Source organism: Chrysochloris asiatica, unplaced genomic scaffold (genome assembly GCF_000296735.1).
Source record: "Chrysochloris asiatica unplaced genomic scaffold, ChrAsi1.0 scaffold00020, whole genome shotgun sequence".
Classification (NCBI taxonomy): domain Eukaryota; kingdom Metazoa; phylum Chordata; class Mammalia; order Afrosoricida; family Chrysochloridae; genus Chrysochloris; species Chrysochloris asiatica.
Window position 1 is genome coordinate 11,872,891 of NW_006408538.1, and position 16,135 is coordinate 11,889,025.

The 16,135-nt window shown below is 38.9% G+C and overlaps 1 protein-coding gene across 3 annotated transcripts; it reads left to right on the forward strand.

The window, feature by feature from the left end:
• The first annotated feature begins 373 nt into the window (after nucleotides 1–373).
• On the forward strand, nucleotides 374–14,794 carry HNRNPH3 (heterogeneous nuclear ribonucleoprotein H3 (2H9)). Of its 3 annotated transcripts, XM_006835825.1 has the most exons (10): nucleotides 374–398; nucleotides 6,861–6,990; nucleotides 7,528–7,666; nucleotides 8,171–8,358; nucleotides 8,807–8,893; nucleotides 9,316–9,431; nucleotides 12,211–12,346; nucleotides 13,200–13,295; nucleotides 13,369–13,461; nucleotides 13,593–13,899. In XM_006835825.1, the coding sequence occupies exons 2-10, from the start codon at nucleotides 6,879–6,881 to the stop codon at nucleotides 13,679–13,681; spliced, it is 1,056 nt and encodes a 351-aa protein (XP_006835888.1). In that variant the 5' UTR covers nucleotides 374–398; nucleotides 6,861–6,878; the 3' UTR covers nucleotides 13,682–13,899. The 3 variants fall into 3 exon arrangements, with proteins under 3 accessions (XP_006835888.1, XP_006835889.1, XP_006835890.1); XM_006835826.1 differs by lacking the exon at nucleotides 374–398 and having other exon boundaries at nucleotides 6,867–6,990; nucleotides 8,171–8,313; nucleotides 13,593–14,794; XM_006835827.1 differs by lacking the exons at nucleotides 374–398; nucleotides 7,528–7,666; nucleotides 8,171–8,358 and having other exon boundaries at nucleotides 6,867–6,990; nucleotides 13,593–13,734.
• The last annotated feature ends 1,341 nt before the right edge of the window (nucleotides 14,795–16,135 follow it).

Sequence of the window (16,135 nt, forward strand, 5' to 3'; positions counted from 1 at the left end):
GTAACTAGTGGATTTGAACTGCCGGAACTTGTGGTTTGCAATCCAGTGCTGATCCACAGCGCCACTGGACCAGTCCTTTTTCTCCCAGTTCCAACACCGCTGGTCCTCCCGCGAACGCGCGAGGTCATTCCTTGCCGCCCCACAGCAAGAAGACAGTCTCGTCTCTCGCGATATCGCGGCCGGCCGTCTGCGTTACTCACGCTCCGCCCCCTCCTTCTCGCAGGCTCTCTCCCCTCCCCCAAACCAGTCGCTCTGTTGCGTAGCTCCCTTAGCGGTTGCTACCGCCGGAGACAGTTGGGAGGACCGTTGTGAGGAACGCTAAGCGAAGCGAGCAGCGTCTCTAGCCCCACGACCGCACCCCGAGTGTACCGGAGCCAGCGTTACCGTCTCCTGACAGGGTATCTGAAGTAAAAGGGGGTAGGTTGGCCTGGTGGTGTTGAGAGCGGAATTGGGAGTAGGACGAAAGAGACCCAGAGGGGGTTGGGTGGGATGGAGGGAAATGTGGAGGTCGCCGCTCGGAGGCCAACCGGCTGTGCCTCCCGGGTGATGTCCCACTTCAAGGAAGGCAGTCTCCAGAGGGAGGACTCGCTCAGGTGAAAGAGAGTGGACGAAACCTAGGTGGGGGGTATCCAGCATTCCCCCCTTATTCCCCGGCTGGTTTAGCCTCCGCCATTTTGAGTACGGTGGCGCGGTTCCCTGGACTTCCCGCCCTAATCCGTTGTTACTGCGTTTTGACCCAACTTCTGAAAACGGGTGTAGAAGGCTGACGGTCCAGTTGTCCTGGAGAGGATGAGACAAGGGAGCGGAGGGCGCTGGGGAAGGCAGGGCATTTGGGCAGGTTGGATTAGCTTATCGGACGCATTCCCAGTGGAAATGGCGCCGGGTGGGTCTGGCTTCCCACCCCGGTTTGCCGCCCGCCCGTCCTCCCTCCGTCCCTCCGCAATCCCGGCGGACTACCTGGGATGGCAGGACTGGGAACGACTTCTGGCGCAGGTTCCCCAGTTGGGAGGGCTGAGCTCGGGAGAGGCGATGGCGACGACGCGCTCCCCTCCCCGCCCAGGACAAAGGAGGGCCGCCTTTATACGGCCGCCGGGCGGGGGGACGGCTAGCCAGTCGGTTCCGACTCAGCCACCCTGGATAGGGTTCCCAGGACGTAGCTGCAGGGTTTGAACCGCCGACTTTGCGGTTAGCGGTCCAGTGCTTGTCCTGCCGCGCCACGCCAGGACTCCCATACTTAACCTTAAAGGTTCGTTGAACACGGCGGAGCCGTTCGGGAATAAAGATTGGGGGCTGTAGCTCCAGCAGGCGGGTGGGGTGGGCGCGGTAAACTGGTTACGGCTGTCTGAACTTTTAGGGGTGGGTGGTTTACCAAATGAAAACTTTGTGGAGTAGAGCACAGTTTAAGTAGCATTTTCGAAAACAACACAAATAATGACAGTATAGTATGCATACGAACTGAGTTGGTCTTTACAAAAGATTTCCAAGGGTTCTAAACTTTGTGCACAGATTTTTTTTATTCCTTTTGGCAATAAGGCCAGAAAGGAAATACTTAAAAATACTCTTAAAGAAATTACTTTCTTTGGGCAGCAAGGCATGTTTTTTCTTTCTTGTAGAAGCTTAGTGATACTTTGGCCGCGGGACAAACCCTACTGACTAGAAACCCTAACTGAGCCTAGTCATGTGGAGGTGGTGGGTTTTGCCTGAGAACAGAGAACTGGATAGGTTATTTTCACCTAACACAGTTTAGGGGAGGAGGGGGAGGTCTGAGACTAGTTTTCTGTGTAAGAACACCGTTAGCTACTTTTTTAGTAGCTTTTTTTAAAAAAAGTAACTACCTGACTGTTGTTGAAGATTGTCTGTGATGCTTAGTCAAGATTGCCTTGGAAATTTCCACTAAAATTCTACCTCCACACCGATTTTAGAGGATTTTGAAAAGATGGGCCAGGGTTTCCTATAGAGTAAGGAGCTCTGGTAGCGTAGCGGTTATGAATTGGGCTGCTAACGCCACAGTAATATGTAATATATTTCTAAGTGGTTTCACCATAGTGGTTGTATATAGGGTTTCTGGGGCTTAGCAAGAGCCGAAAGTGTCATGTTTTCCCTCACAGAGCTGTTGGCTGACTCAAACTGCAGACCTTGTAGTTCACAGTCCAGTGAGTATCATATGGAGCCACCACGCTTCCTATAAAGTAGTATATGACATGACTAAAAGCTTATGAGCAGGTCACAGATATGATTTAATAACTAAGAATCAATTTCTACAGCTCACATTTTTTTAGGTATGGGTGGTGGTGGTGATGGTATTTGTTTTTTTCCCAACCTTTATAGACCCTTTATAGGGTTTCCAAAGCTGTAAATCTCTCCCGGAGTAGAAAGCCTCATCTTTCTCCCCTGGAAGGACTGATAGTCCCAACTGTTGACCTTGAAGTTAACAAACTGGTTCGTAACCACTATGCTGCCAGAGTTCCTTAGGTACTAGTTCGTTTCTCTTGTTATGTGCCTTGGAGTGGGTTCCGACTCATTCATAGTGTACAGAGTGTCTGGGCTGTAAATCTTTATGGGAGCAGAAAGCCTCATCTTTCTCCCGCAGAACAGCTGGTAGTTTCGAACTGTTGCCCATGAGATTAGCAGCCCGATTCATAACCACTACACATTGGAATGGAGGGATGACATAAAATTCCCATTTTAGTTAAACTTTAGAACCGTTTTTTCCCCCCAGATTTTCATTTTATGCATCACTGGGCTCCTCTATAGAAAGTTATTTATTGAGGCACTCAGTCTTTATTTCAGAGGATATAATATGCCCTGGTGTGGCATTGTGGAATAAAGCACTGGATAGCATGGTCTGTTTGAACCACAAAGTCAGTGGTTCAAACCCACCAGTTGCTCCTTGTAAACCCTGAACAGGATCACTGTAAGTTGAATCAACTCACTGAGAAACATGCTAGGAGTCCTGGTGTGTCGCTGTGGGTTAATGCTCTGGACTGCAAAGTCGTTTGAACCTTACGGTGGGTGGTTAAAGTGCACTCTCTGGAAACCCTTATATAGGGTCGTCATGTGTCAGAAACCACTCGATGGCACTTAACAACAACATATTTTAGTTGGGCTGTGTATTGGTTCTGTAGATAAGCACAGGACTGAACCCCACAGTGTCAGCCATTCAAGCCCACCAGACACTGCAGAAGAAAGATGAGGCCTTCTGCTCCAGCAAAGATTTATAGCCTCAGAAGCCCTATACAGGGTTGAGATGAATCAGAACCAGCTCGACACACTAACAACATAGTTCAATTTTTTTTTAATATATATATACATATAACAGCTTTTTTGAGATGTAATTCACATACCATAATATACACGAGTGGTTATTAATATGAAACTATACAGAGTTATGAAACCATCTCTAAAATCTAATTTTGAACAATTTATATAAGGAGCTCTGGTAGCGTAGTGGTTACAAATCGGGCTGCTAACCTTAATGTCGGCAGTTCGAAACTACCAGTGGTTCTGCAGGAGAAAGATGAGGTGGTCTGCTCCCGTAAAGATTTACAGCCTTGGAAACCCTGGGTAGGATCTCTGAGTTGGAACAGACTCCTTGGTACTTAACAACAACATATTACCCTAACAAGAAACCCTGTACCCCCATTAGCACTCATCCTTAATACTTCATGTCCACATCCTCCCTTTTGACTCCCCTCTTTTCTCCCCAGGCAATCATGATTCTCTTATCTCTAGATTTGTGTATTCTGGACATTTCATATAAAGTAGAATCACGATATGGTCTTTTGTGACTGACTTCTTTTCACTTAGCATATTTGGAAAAACTATCCAAGGGCGTTTCCATTATCTTTTAATTTCATTTTCCAAAAAAATTTTTGAAGCCCCTCTCATATTTAAAGCCTCAAAAAAATTCTGAACATTTTTCTTTCAGCTTTTAACTACCGGTGTTTTTAATTGGTGGTAACAATTGAATTCTTTTTAAAGTTTAGAAGTGATTAGACAGGGCACTGGTGCCTTAAAGTTTGAGATGGATTATCCTGTATATTGGTAAAGTAGGTGGTTTCTGAGACCACTTTAAGATATTATCCACAGAGCACTTTCTTGTATTGCTTTAGAGTTTGTTTTTCTAAGAATTCTAGACTCTTAAATTTTTAGTACTTTGAAGGATTAATAAACACATGAAGCTTTTTTCCCCTACCCTTTAATGTGTACTTTTCATAAGCATAGAGAATCGCTGTATAAAATAATTCAAACCTTAAGGCTGATTGAGGTTTCCCAAATGTAAAATAGTGTTGCTACACTTTAGGTATGGTGACTCTACTATGTACCCCTTTGTAAAAGAAGAAAAAGAATGAGTCTCTCCACCCTAGTCATTGTAACACAGTGTGTTTTTCTTTGCCTAATCTTTATATGAGAGATTTTCTCGTTGTTGTTATGTGCCGTGGAGTCAATTCCGACTCATAGTAAACCCTGTACAGGGTTTCTGAGGCTGTAAATCTTTACGGGAGCAGAAAGCCTCATCTTTGTCCCACAGAACAGCTGGTAGTTTTGAACTGCTGGCCTTGCGGTTCGCAGCCTGATTCGTAACCACTATGCTACAGGTGCTAAGATGTGTAGTAAAAATAAACTAAAACCCCCACCCCTTTTTTTTTTGTTTTGTTTGGTACTTGTACCTGCCCCTCCTTTTTTGGTGCTGGTTCCTGAAGTAGAATCTTTACATTGAAAAAAAGGGGGAGGGGTGAGAAAATGATATATAGAATGGATTAGATTGACTGCACACGTTTTTTTTATTATAAAGTAATACTTGACTTTGGATGATCCTCCACTGGGAAAAAGTGAACCAAGTTCAGTTGTTCAGTGCAGTCTAGTTGATTCCGACTCATAGGGACCCCTGTATAGGGTTTCCAAGGAGCAGTTCAAACCGACCTTTAGGTCTAGTGCTTATCCTACAGTGCCACACCAATAATAGTCCCTTGTTGTTGTTGTTGTTGTTGTTGTTGTTAAGTACTGTAGAGTTGGTTCTGACTCATAGCAACCCTGCACAGGGTTTCTGAGGCTGTTAATCTTTACGGGAGCAGAACGCCTAATCTTTCTCCTATGGAACCACTGGTAGTTTCGAACTGCTGACCTTGTGGTTGGCAGCCCGACTCGTAACCACTATGCTACCAGAGCTCCTTCACAATTTATAGAAAATAAACATTTAAGAATTGGTAGAGATTTCTAATGTTTCCGATTGAACTTTTTCTAATTGATTTGTGGCTCTCTGCAGAACAGTATTTAAAGAAAAACAGCTCTTCTCTGTTTCAGATGAATGCTTTAAAAGACTTTAAACTTTTTACTTGGCAAAACCTTTGTTTGAAAAGACAAAGATAATTGTTTTAAGAGTCTTTTCTTTCAAGGCTCAGAACCGTTTTCTCTCTTTAAAGGTTTTCAGGTATTTTGTGTATCCATTAGTTTTGTAAGGCTACATTAAATCCATTAACACTGGTCACCTTTGGGTGCTTATCATGTGGCAGGTCACGTGCTTTAAATAATTGTTTTTTAACAGGTGAAATACGTAGTCTGATGTTTACCTTTGAGAACATTAGTTTGCTCTAAATAAACCCAGTGAGAAGATCTAGGGCTTCAAACCCAGAGTTTCACACTCTTAAAAATTCATACCAGATGTTATGAACAAGAATTTGTGATAATGCCAGCTACAAGTTTGGATTCCTTCTATTTTGATACTCTTCTTGGAGCTCTTACTTTAAGAAATGTTTTTTAAAGGGAAGAAATTCACAATGGAGAATTTCTCCATTAGCATATTTTAGGTGCATACATTCTCGGAAATGGAAATTTTATTCTGCAGATACCACCCCTAACTGTGGCACAGATAATTAGATCATGTTAAGTTAACGTTAGTATTGTTAAGAAATACATACTCCTTAAACATTGTTTACAAGAAAAGGGATGGGGGAAAGGTGGGTGGTGAGGGAAAGTTTTGATTTACTCAGGTGAGCAGGATTTTACAGCTGCATAGTAAACTTTGTATGACCCTGGTAAGCTTCTGCAGGTGAAGGACTTCTGAATTAGCCTCTTGAAAAAGTTCAGGAATTTCAAAGGAAAGGATGGTTTCATCAAGGAACTAGGTGGATGGATTCATATGGGTGGGGGGGTCTTACGGTATTTTTAATTGTTTAAAGCATGTCCACGGCTAACAAGTAGAGCATTAATAATCTTCTGTCTACTAGCATCAATGATTGCTAGAACACTAATAAATACTCTTGGAAAGCATTCACTTTTGAGGGGTATTTTACCTCAGTTTTATTTCAAAACAGTCAACTTTCATTAACTCAGTTTTTCTCATGAGAATGTTTAAATCTTTTCTACTACTTTTTCCCCCCAACATCAAAGAAGTGCACATTCTTTCTGTTTTTTAAACTCCTGATGTGAATGGCCAGCAGCACTACAGATAATTTTTTTCATGAATTCTGGTATTAAAGAATTTGCATAACTTCAGTAAACAAGGAAATCTGAAGACTTGAATTATTTTGGCAGGAGGAAAAGGCTAGAATAAGGTGACTGGTCACAAACTAGGGTTTTGAATACTGATAGTGAAATTTTATGACTTCTGGAAATTAGGCACAATATATATTTGGTCCTTAGAAATTCAGTACTTTTTGGGGTGGTTGGAATTTCACTGCCTGATTCTTTGAGTCTGTCTACCTAAAAGTAGAAGGTTGTTGTACATTGTGTTGTGGCATTGGGATTCACTCACTGAGCATCATGTTTCCTGTTGTAACACCATTGAGGTGTTTCTTCAGTATCTTTGGAAAGAATATATTTTGATTGACTACTTTTATGTGCTTGTTTATTTTTTATAGCACTTAAACGGTATTGAGATGGATTGGGTTATGAAACATAATGGTCCAAATGACGCTAGTGATGGGACAGTACGACTTCGTGGACTGCCATTTGGTTGCAGCAAAGAGGAAATAGTTCAGTTCTTTCAAGGTACCTCTAGTATTAGTCAAAGTTTAGTAGTATTTTAATTTTGTTTGTACTATATTGTTACTCAGTTTTTAGTTTTTAAACCCATATATTTTGGGAACCTTTTAATTTTATCTATTACGGTTAATGCTCTAAACTATGAAATGTGCTCCAAATAATATTTCAATACAGACTATATAGAATGTGTAAGAACTAACTGATAACCAGTAAACTTAATTGAGAATAATGTGTGATGACATGAACCATGAATTGGCATATGGAGCGTAGTTAAATCTTACTTGTAGCTTTTTTTTTTCTTTTTTAATGTAATGTAGGTGGGCTTAGTGTATGTATGTAATTTTAAAAGACGCTGGTAGCTAAAAAAAAGTATTTAATCCAATATTTGACAGAAAAGCTTCCATTTGTATTATGGGGTGATGGGAAACTTAAGCTTTTTTGTTTTGTTTTGTTTAGATTTGTTTTAAATATTTGATTCAGATGGGAATGTTTCAGCCTTTAACACTGTTCCCCTTGATGGGGTTATTTGTCCTTGGGTTAAAGGGTTGGAAATCGTGCCAAATGGGATAACATTGACGATGGACTACCAGGGGAGAAGCACAGGGGAGGCCTTCGTGCAGTTTGCTTCAAAGGAGATAGCAGAAAATGCTCTGGGGAAACACAAGGAAAGAATAGGGCACAGGTGGGGATGGAGAGTTTGGGATGGTGTTAAATTTTTATTTTTGGGGGTTGTGGGTCACTATTTATTAAATGGGGGGGTTAACCATAACATTTTTCTGGGGTAGTGTTTAAGAATTGATAATTATCTAAATTTAACTTGGAAACTACAGATTGGGGTGGGGAGTTAAAGCTAATAGTTTACTTAAATTAAAATTAGATTGTTTCCATTTTCTATAGGATGTTGATAAATGCTTTTGTGTAATCATCTTTTTTTTTTTAAACACCTATCATGTACTAAAGGAAACAAACTAAAATTATATTTTATGTATTGTTTGTAAATTACTAGTTTCTCTATGTAAAACTTAAATATTTATAGGTGTAAAAATGTTAACTTATGGTGTACTTAGGCAATTTTAAATGGGTTATATAACTAGATGTAGACCAACTTAATGCATTTTGCCCAATATCTTATTTACTCTAATTCGTTTATGCTGAAACCTGTACCTTAAAACATTTTTTTAAATAGGTATATTGAGATCTTCAGAAGTAGCAGGAGTGAAATCAAAGGATTTTATGACCCACCAAGAAGATTGCTGGGACAGCGACCGGGACCATATGATAGACCCCTAGGAGGCAGAGGAGGGGGTTATTATGGAGCGGGGCGTGGAAGTATGTATGACAGAATGCGACGAGGAGGTGATGGATATGATGGTGGTATGTGTAGTTAATGAACAAAGGTTCTGTTGTCATTTTCTTAATGTTCCTGACACTTTGTCAAGAAATACAGAAATGGCAGTAATTTCAGTACCTACTGGGTTTTAAAACCTGTTCATGAAAATATGGATTCCTATGGGCAGCTGTGGGACAATTGATGTACATATTGACACCTAGAATAATGTATTCAGATAAAAAAATTGAAATATTGAAAATATTTTTATTTTTCTGTTTGGCTTTGGGATGAAATTTTGCATGTCTGAGTTTATCCCTCTGAGGTTTTTAATTTTCACCAAACGTTAACCACTTTTTTTCTTCATGTGCACTGAGTTGAAAGTAAATTTGACTTTACATGTATGTTAAAAAGCATACTAAGTATTTTTTGAACTAGATGATGGAACTCTCCCCTCAAAGGTATATTCATGTCATTTCTCCTTCCATTGCACAGGTTATGGAGGTTTTGACGACTATGGTGGCTATAATAATTATGGCTATGGAAACGATGGCTTTGATGACAGGATGAGAGATGGAAGAGGTAAAATGTCTACTGTGCAACCAAGAAGTGGGACTGTGTTGTTGCAAAGTACCGTCGAGTCGGTGCAAACTCAATAGTGACCTTGTATAGGGTTCCCAAGGAGCGGCTGCTAGGTCTGCATCATCAACCTTCTGATTAGCAGTCCAGTGCTTATCTTATAGCATCACAACAAGACTCTCACATAGTAATATAGGTGACTATTTTAAAGGGGAAAGTCAATATAGACATGTTTTGATTCATTCCTTTTATAGTATTTAATGTATACTTAACAAATTCTCCATTTGATAATTAGAGTAATTATTAAGAGTTCTTGGAATTATCCAAGAAAAATGAGTAAGTGTATAGGGAGAAATGTATTTTGTTGAAATGCTTTCTTTCAAGTATTTCAATAGTTTATGGTCTTTGGAAATTTTATTCTCCAGGTATGGGAGGACATGGTTATGGTGGAGCTGGTGATGCAAGTTCAGGTTTTCATGGTGGTCATTTTGTACATATGAGGGGGTTGCCTTTTCGTGCAACTGAAAACGACATTGCTAATGTAAGTAATTTTAGTAATCATTACTGGTTTTATACTTAACCTCAGGGTCTGAATTTTGGAGCTTCTTGATGTTTTGTATTCCTCTTCTTTTTATAAATTTTATTGTTGAGAATGTACACAGCAAGAAATAAACACCAATTTAGTTTCTACATGTTCAATTTAATGGCATTAATTTATATTCTTCAAAGTGTACAACTATTCTTATCCTCCTGAGTTGATCATTCATTCTTCATTAACATAAACTTAACTGCTCCCTAAGGTAGGTGGTTCAAGCCACCCCTTGAAAATCCAATACAAGGTTGTTATGAGTTGGAACTGACTCGACGGTTCATTTTTGGAGTTCTGGTGTAGCGCTGTAGGATAAGCACTGGATTGCTAACCACAAGGCTGGCTGTTCAAGCCTATCAGCCACTCCTCGGAAACCCTATACAGGCTTGCTGTGAGTCAGAACTGACTCAACACTTTGCAAAAACAGTTCCTATCTAGTCTTTCAAGTTGCTATTGTGAGTTTGATCCCATAGAAAGAGTTAATACAGCTCTAGGCAGACTTTATTAAGTTAAACTATTATTTAGTTTACGATTACTTAAGGGAATATATATATATATATTTGATTTAAAGACTATCGGTAATAATTGCAAGGGTTCATCTATCCTCCATGGCTCCAGTCTAGATAAAGTCCATGAAAATGTTCTGTATTTTCCCCAATTAGATCAGGATTTTTCTGAAGGATTTTTGATCAGAAACTTTAGCAGTGGTAGCTGGGCACCATCTAGTTCTGATCTCGTGGCAAAGAAGGCAGTTGTTTATGGAGGCAATTCATTACCCACACATTCCACATTCTCCTATTGCTGACTACTACCTCTGTTGCTCTGGGTAATTAGAAACCATTGATTGGATGGCTTCTTATAATCTTTGTAAGACCCCAGACACTACTCAGCAAACCAAGAAACAGAACAGAAGCACTAAACACGTTACTAGACGAGTTAACTGGGTTATCTCATGAATTCATGACCCTAAACCTCTAAATAAAAGAACCAAATATCATGAGGTGTTGGTTGTACATAAAGCGGCTGCTTTTTTGCTACTTAAACTTTTTATGTTGGTGGTTGGTGGTATGCTGTGGAGTCGGTTCCAACTCACAGCTACCCTGCTTATGGTTTCTGAGGCTGTAAATCTTTATAGAAGCAGAAAGCCTCATCTTTCTCCCACAGAACAGCTGGTAGTTTCAAACTGCTGACCTTGAGGTTAACAGTCTGACATGGAACCACTATGCCACCAGAGCTCCTTTTTACAAGTTTGTCTTTTTACTGAGTGAGCTTAGACAATACTTGTCTGTTGGTGATTGACTGACTTAACTTCACTCAACATGTCTTTAAGGTCTATCTAGACTCTAGTATGTATCAGTACTTCATGTCTCGTATTTGCTGAGTAGTATTCCATTTTATGTATGTACCACATTTTATCTATTCATCTTTGATGGGCATTTAGATTTTTTTCCAGCTAAAAGTGAAAGTACTGTAGTCACCGTTGGTGTTCTTTTTGAGGGTCTACTTTCAAGCTTCTGTGGTGTGTACCTAGTAGTTGGTTGCTGGGTCATTTGGTAGGTAGTGTTTTTGAGGAACTGCCACACTGTTTGCCATCATGATTGTATCAGTGTTGTTGCTGGTGGTGGGTTTATACCACCAACCTTCTGGTTAGCAGTCTAGTGCTAATCTATAGTGTTATACTAGGACTCCACTGTATCATTTGTTAACTGCCATCAAGTCAGTTCCGATCCCTAACAGGGTTGTATGAGGAGTGACTGGTGAGTTTGAACTGCTGACCTAGCAGTTCAAACTGACTTTGCAGTACAGTGCTTTAACCCACAGTGCCACACCAAGACTCATTTTTGTGTCCATTCGTGTGCCAGTCATGGAAAGTGAAAGCTAAATTCATAAAATACACTTCAGAATATAGTGAAAGAATGAGCAGCAGAATTGGTGGTAACTAATCAGTTATTTCCTTTGTTGTATCAGTCTTTGAAAGTGTAATGTATAAGTCAGTTTTATTGGTTTGGTTTTGGCTTTTTAGGTTAGATTGTTATGTGCCATTGAGTCACTTGTACTCACAGTGACCCTGTATGGGTTTCTAATGCTTTAAATCTCTGCTGGAGCAGAAAGCCTCGTCTCTCATCCATGGAACGGCTGGCAGGCTTGAATCATGAACCTGTGGTTTGCAGTCCAGTGCTTGCTTATCTTATGGAGCCACTGCACTTTTTTTAAGCTAGATGTTGCTGCATGCCATCGAGTCGGTTCCGACCCATAGCAACCCTGTATAGGCTAGACATTGATTCAAATTGGAGCTGAAAATTATGGGAGTAGATACTATATGATTTGGAAATAGTTACTTTTAAATTTGTTAGAGGAGTGTCTGTAACTTGAATGAGCCAGTTTAACTTCATCTTGGATTTTGCAGAAGAAATTTTGTTCTTGATGTTGGGAACCAATTGTCCTAATTTCCGCGTGTTTTAGGATAGCGTAAACCTAGCTATTTGAGATTAAAGCTGTGGAGTCCTGGTGTGGCACCCTAGGATAAAGCACTCGACCTCAAGGTTGGTTTGAACTGCGAAGTTGGCTAGCCACTCCTCAGAATCAACTTGACAGCACTTAACAAATCTAGTTTACTTGAGATTAAAGCTAGCTAAATGAAGCTCATTTGTTTAGGTTGAACTTTAAGTTAACATCTTTTTAAAAGAAATTTTAAGAATCTCAGTTTAAATAATGTTTTTATTTTATTTAGTTCTTCTCACCACTAAACCCAATACGAGTTCACATTGATATTGGAGCTGATGGCAGAGCAACAGGAGAAGCAGATGTAGAGTTTGTGACACATGAAGATGCAGTAGCTGCCATGTCTAAGGATAAGAATAACATGCGTAAGTTGTATCCTTGGCATGGTATCTTCCTAAATGGGAACTCACTTATAAAATAAACGTCTCATTTGTTTGTAGGTAACTCTTGGTATAGTAATTGGGAACTCTAAACCATATACAGTCTCTAAAAATTTTAGATTTTAATGCCTTCCTGGGAATTTTTCCTATGGGGTCATGGAGTGGCACTGTAGACTAAATACTGAACTGCTGACCACAAGTTGGCAGTTCAAACCCACCAGTCATTCTTTGGAAACCCTATACAGGGTCTTTGAGCCAGAATCAACTGATGGTACTTAAAAGTAGGGACTTTGAATTAAACACTTAAATATAACGAACAGTTATAAAGATGAGATTTTTTTAGAAGAATGAGGCAGGCTCTGATATTTAATAGATGTGTGTAAGTTTCCATATCTTTAAGTATATTAATACCACCTAAGCTTCACTGATCAACTTGGGTAAATTACACTTTGTTGTTAAGTACCGAGAAGTGTTTCCGACTCATAGTGAACCCTGTACAGGGTTTCCGAGGATGTAAATCTTAACGGGAGCAGAACGCCTCATCTTTCTCCGGCGGAACTGCTGGTAGTTTCGAACCACTGACCTTGAGGTTGGCAGCCCAACTCGTAACCACTACGCTACTATGTCATCAAATCTGTTTAGGCAATTTTTACTTGATTTCCAGGGCGCAGACCCCAACATTGGTTTGGAGTTCCAGGGTGCAGTCTCAGTGAGACCTAGATTTTAATTCTGTTACCACCCCACTAAGAAATTGGCAAGTGTATTTTCAGTTTAATAGCTAGTCAATATTTACATGGTAAATCTGATAGATTATTCCTTTCTCCTCTGCTTTATAAAGAACATCGATACATTGAACTCTTCTTGAATTCTACTCCTGGAGGTGGCTCTGGAATGGGAGGTTCTGGAATGGGAGGCTACGGCAGAGATGGAATGGGTATGTAAAGTTTTTTAAATAAGTAAAATTATACACTCAGCAGTCAATCTCAAAGCTTTTCTTTTTCTTCTAGATAATCAGGGAGGTTACGGATCTGTTGGAAGAATGGGAATGGGGAACAATTACAGTGGTGGATATGGTGCTCCTGATGGCTTGGGTGGTTATGGTAAGTATCTAATTACTCTGGATGTTCAATTTGTTAATCCTCATACGTAATACAGATAAGAATTCACACATTATTTTCAGTGTCTTATACCACTGATATCTTATGAAACAATTCTCAATGTCTTTTTTAAGGTCGTGGTGGCGGTGGAGGTGGCGGTGGCAGTGGGGGATACTATGGACAAGGCGGTATGAGTGGAGGTGGATGGCGTGGAATGTACTGAATCATAACAACATATAAGTCCTGACAACAGCATCTGGTCTACTAGACTTTCTTACAGATTTCATTTCTTTTGTATTTTAAGAACTTTATAATGACTGAAGGAATGTGTTTTCAAAATATTATTTGGTAAAGCAACAGATTGTGAAGGGAAGATCTGTTTCTGTAGGTTTTATTTGTTGCATACTTTGACTTAAAAATAAATTTTTATATTCAAACCACTGATGTTGATACTTTTTATATATGTGCTGCCTTGATAAGATTTGGGTTGATGTATTTTACTATTAGCTCTCTACAAGTAGTAGCATAGTGTCATTTTAGAGCTAACAGTTCAGCTTTGCAGAAATCTGGAATAGATAGTTTGAAGAATAGTGTAACTTTTTCCTTTAATTTCTACTGGATAATACTGTAAATATAAAACCTAAAGATGAGTTTAGGTGACTTCAGGAGTATGAATCCAGCTAATTCTATATTCTTTTTCAGGTGTCATTTATCAGCACTGAAATATTGATGATGGTCTAACAGGTATCTGGACTTCTACATATTCATAATTGTGGAGTATGGGAGTATTGGGAATTTAAATTCTATCCATAGATTGTAGACTATATTCCCCTCAGCACTTGACTGAAGTACCAAAAAATGTTTTCTAAAGAGTGATGACACATTTGTAAGTTATCGCAAGATGTCTTAGAGTAGGTTAATAAGGTTCCCTGTAACATGGAAAGTCAGCATAAATACATAGGTATTTACTGTGGAGTGAGTGTAAGTCACAAATGTATCTTCAGTTTCCTGCCCAATAGTGAAAGCGTATGATTTTAAAATAATTGTGTAAGTGAGTACTTAAAAAAATGTAAGACCATAAGTCCATGTCATAGTCTTAATTAAAATGAGTCATGCCGTTGGATTTTTGCGTCTTAATTAACATCTGCTTAGAGTTTTAGAGTCATTGTGTTTAATATGTAGCAAGGGAAAGGTGCTTTTTACTTCATCCCTTTGATCAATATGGTATTTTCCAATTTGGCTAATGGATAAAAATGGAAACGTATTGATGTAAAATCAGTTATTGAACTTGTTACTTGTTTTTGCTAGAAATGTTATTAATGTAATAAATATTAATAAGTATGTTGTCCTAGAATACTGTGTTGGTTGCTGATTATAAATCAAATTGGTAGAGGGTACTATGTATATATTTAGTTGAAGATTTAATTTAGTGACCTAAGGTAACTGAAAGCCAAGGTCATGTGCTTTTTCCTCTCAAAATTTTTAAGCAGTTAACAGTATATATAAAATGTTAAATGAACGTTGCCCTGTAATCCTAAAGCAGGGAAAAAATTCAAATCTTTATTTGGTTTTTAAAAAATTACACATTTAGTTTAAAAACATTGCAAGGTAGAAGAATTACAATTGCAATTCCTTGGCACCATGATAGCATTTTAATATTGGCTAGCTGAGGGAATGATGTGTGAAATCTATTAAGTTAAATAACTTTCTGTGAGAACAAATCATAATTTAAAAGAAAAAGTAGTGTTAAGTTCATAATCACAAAATATTATAAATTGTGAATGTTAAAACAAAAATCCAGATTTAGTATAAATAATTCTTAAATTATGAGCCAAAACTAAATGCAGCAAGTTATGTTGCTGTTATAGACACTGTCCAACCCTATAAAGCCCAAGTCAATGACGAAACAATTTTGAATAGCAAAGAATTTAAATTAACTAGAAATCATGGTTTACATTTGCCAGGAACGGTAAAAAACATGTTAGTATTTGAAAATTTTCATTTATGCTTATTACCTTAACCACCATAAAATCTTTAGCAATAAAAAAGCAGTTTAAGAATATAATTCATATCTTGACATTTCTATCAGTGTTTAAGGAAAGTCCACCTAAAAATCTATTTCAGTTCTAACTGAAGTTGATTTTAAAAGCTGACTGAAAATTTATGGATTACAGAGAAAATAGATCCTTCAAGTAAAATACTGGTTTTAAACTTCGGCAATTTAGAAAACTTTATTATTAAGCTGTTTTAAACCTTAATGGAAGTTATAGACCCTGAAGAAATGACCTGCAAAATCAAGATTCGATCTGAAGGGGGGATACATGACTGACCACTAAATGACTAGTCCTAGAGGACATTATTGAAAGGCTCACAGACTTAAAGTGCACAGCTGAAAATAACACAAAGATTCCTAAGTGATTTTATTTGGGGGGGAGGGGGTTGTTAAGTGCCATTGAGTCGAACCCTGTATGGGGTTTCTGAGGAGCAGCTGGTGAGCTGTAGGTAATAATTTTTTATACATTAGGTTCTTTTGGTATGCTGTAAGCAGTACAGTCAAAATTAGTGTTTATTCAATCTTTCATGCTTAAAATAGTTTAAGTGTATATATACTTCCTGACAGGGCAAAGGTCACATCAAGTCCTTGGTGTATAGAAGTGGTTCCGTATTTATTGTGGAC

Excerpts from the sequence above, each read along its gene's own strand:
- HNRNPH3 (XM_006835825.1), top strand. The coding sequence starts at position 6,879 with ATGGATTGGGTTATGAAACATAATGGTCCAAATGACGCTAGTGATGGG. Across the intron at positions 6,991-7,527 it reads AATAGTTCAGTTCTTTCAAG|GGTTGGAAATCGTGCCAAAT; the intron begins GTACCTCTAGTA and ends CTTGGGTTAAAG. Across the intron at positions 13,296-13,368 it reads CTACGGCAGAGATGGAATGG|ATAATCAGGGAGGTTACGGA; the intron begins GTATGTAAAGTT and ends TTTTTCTTCTAG.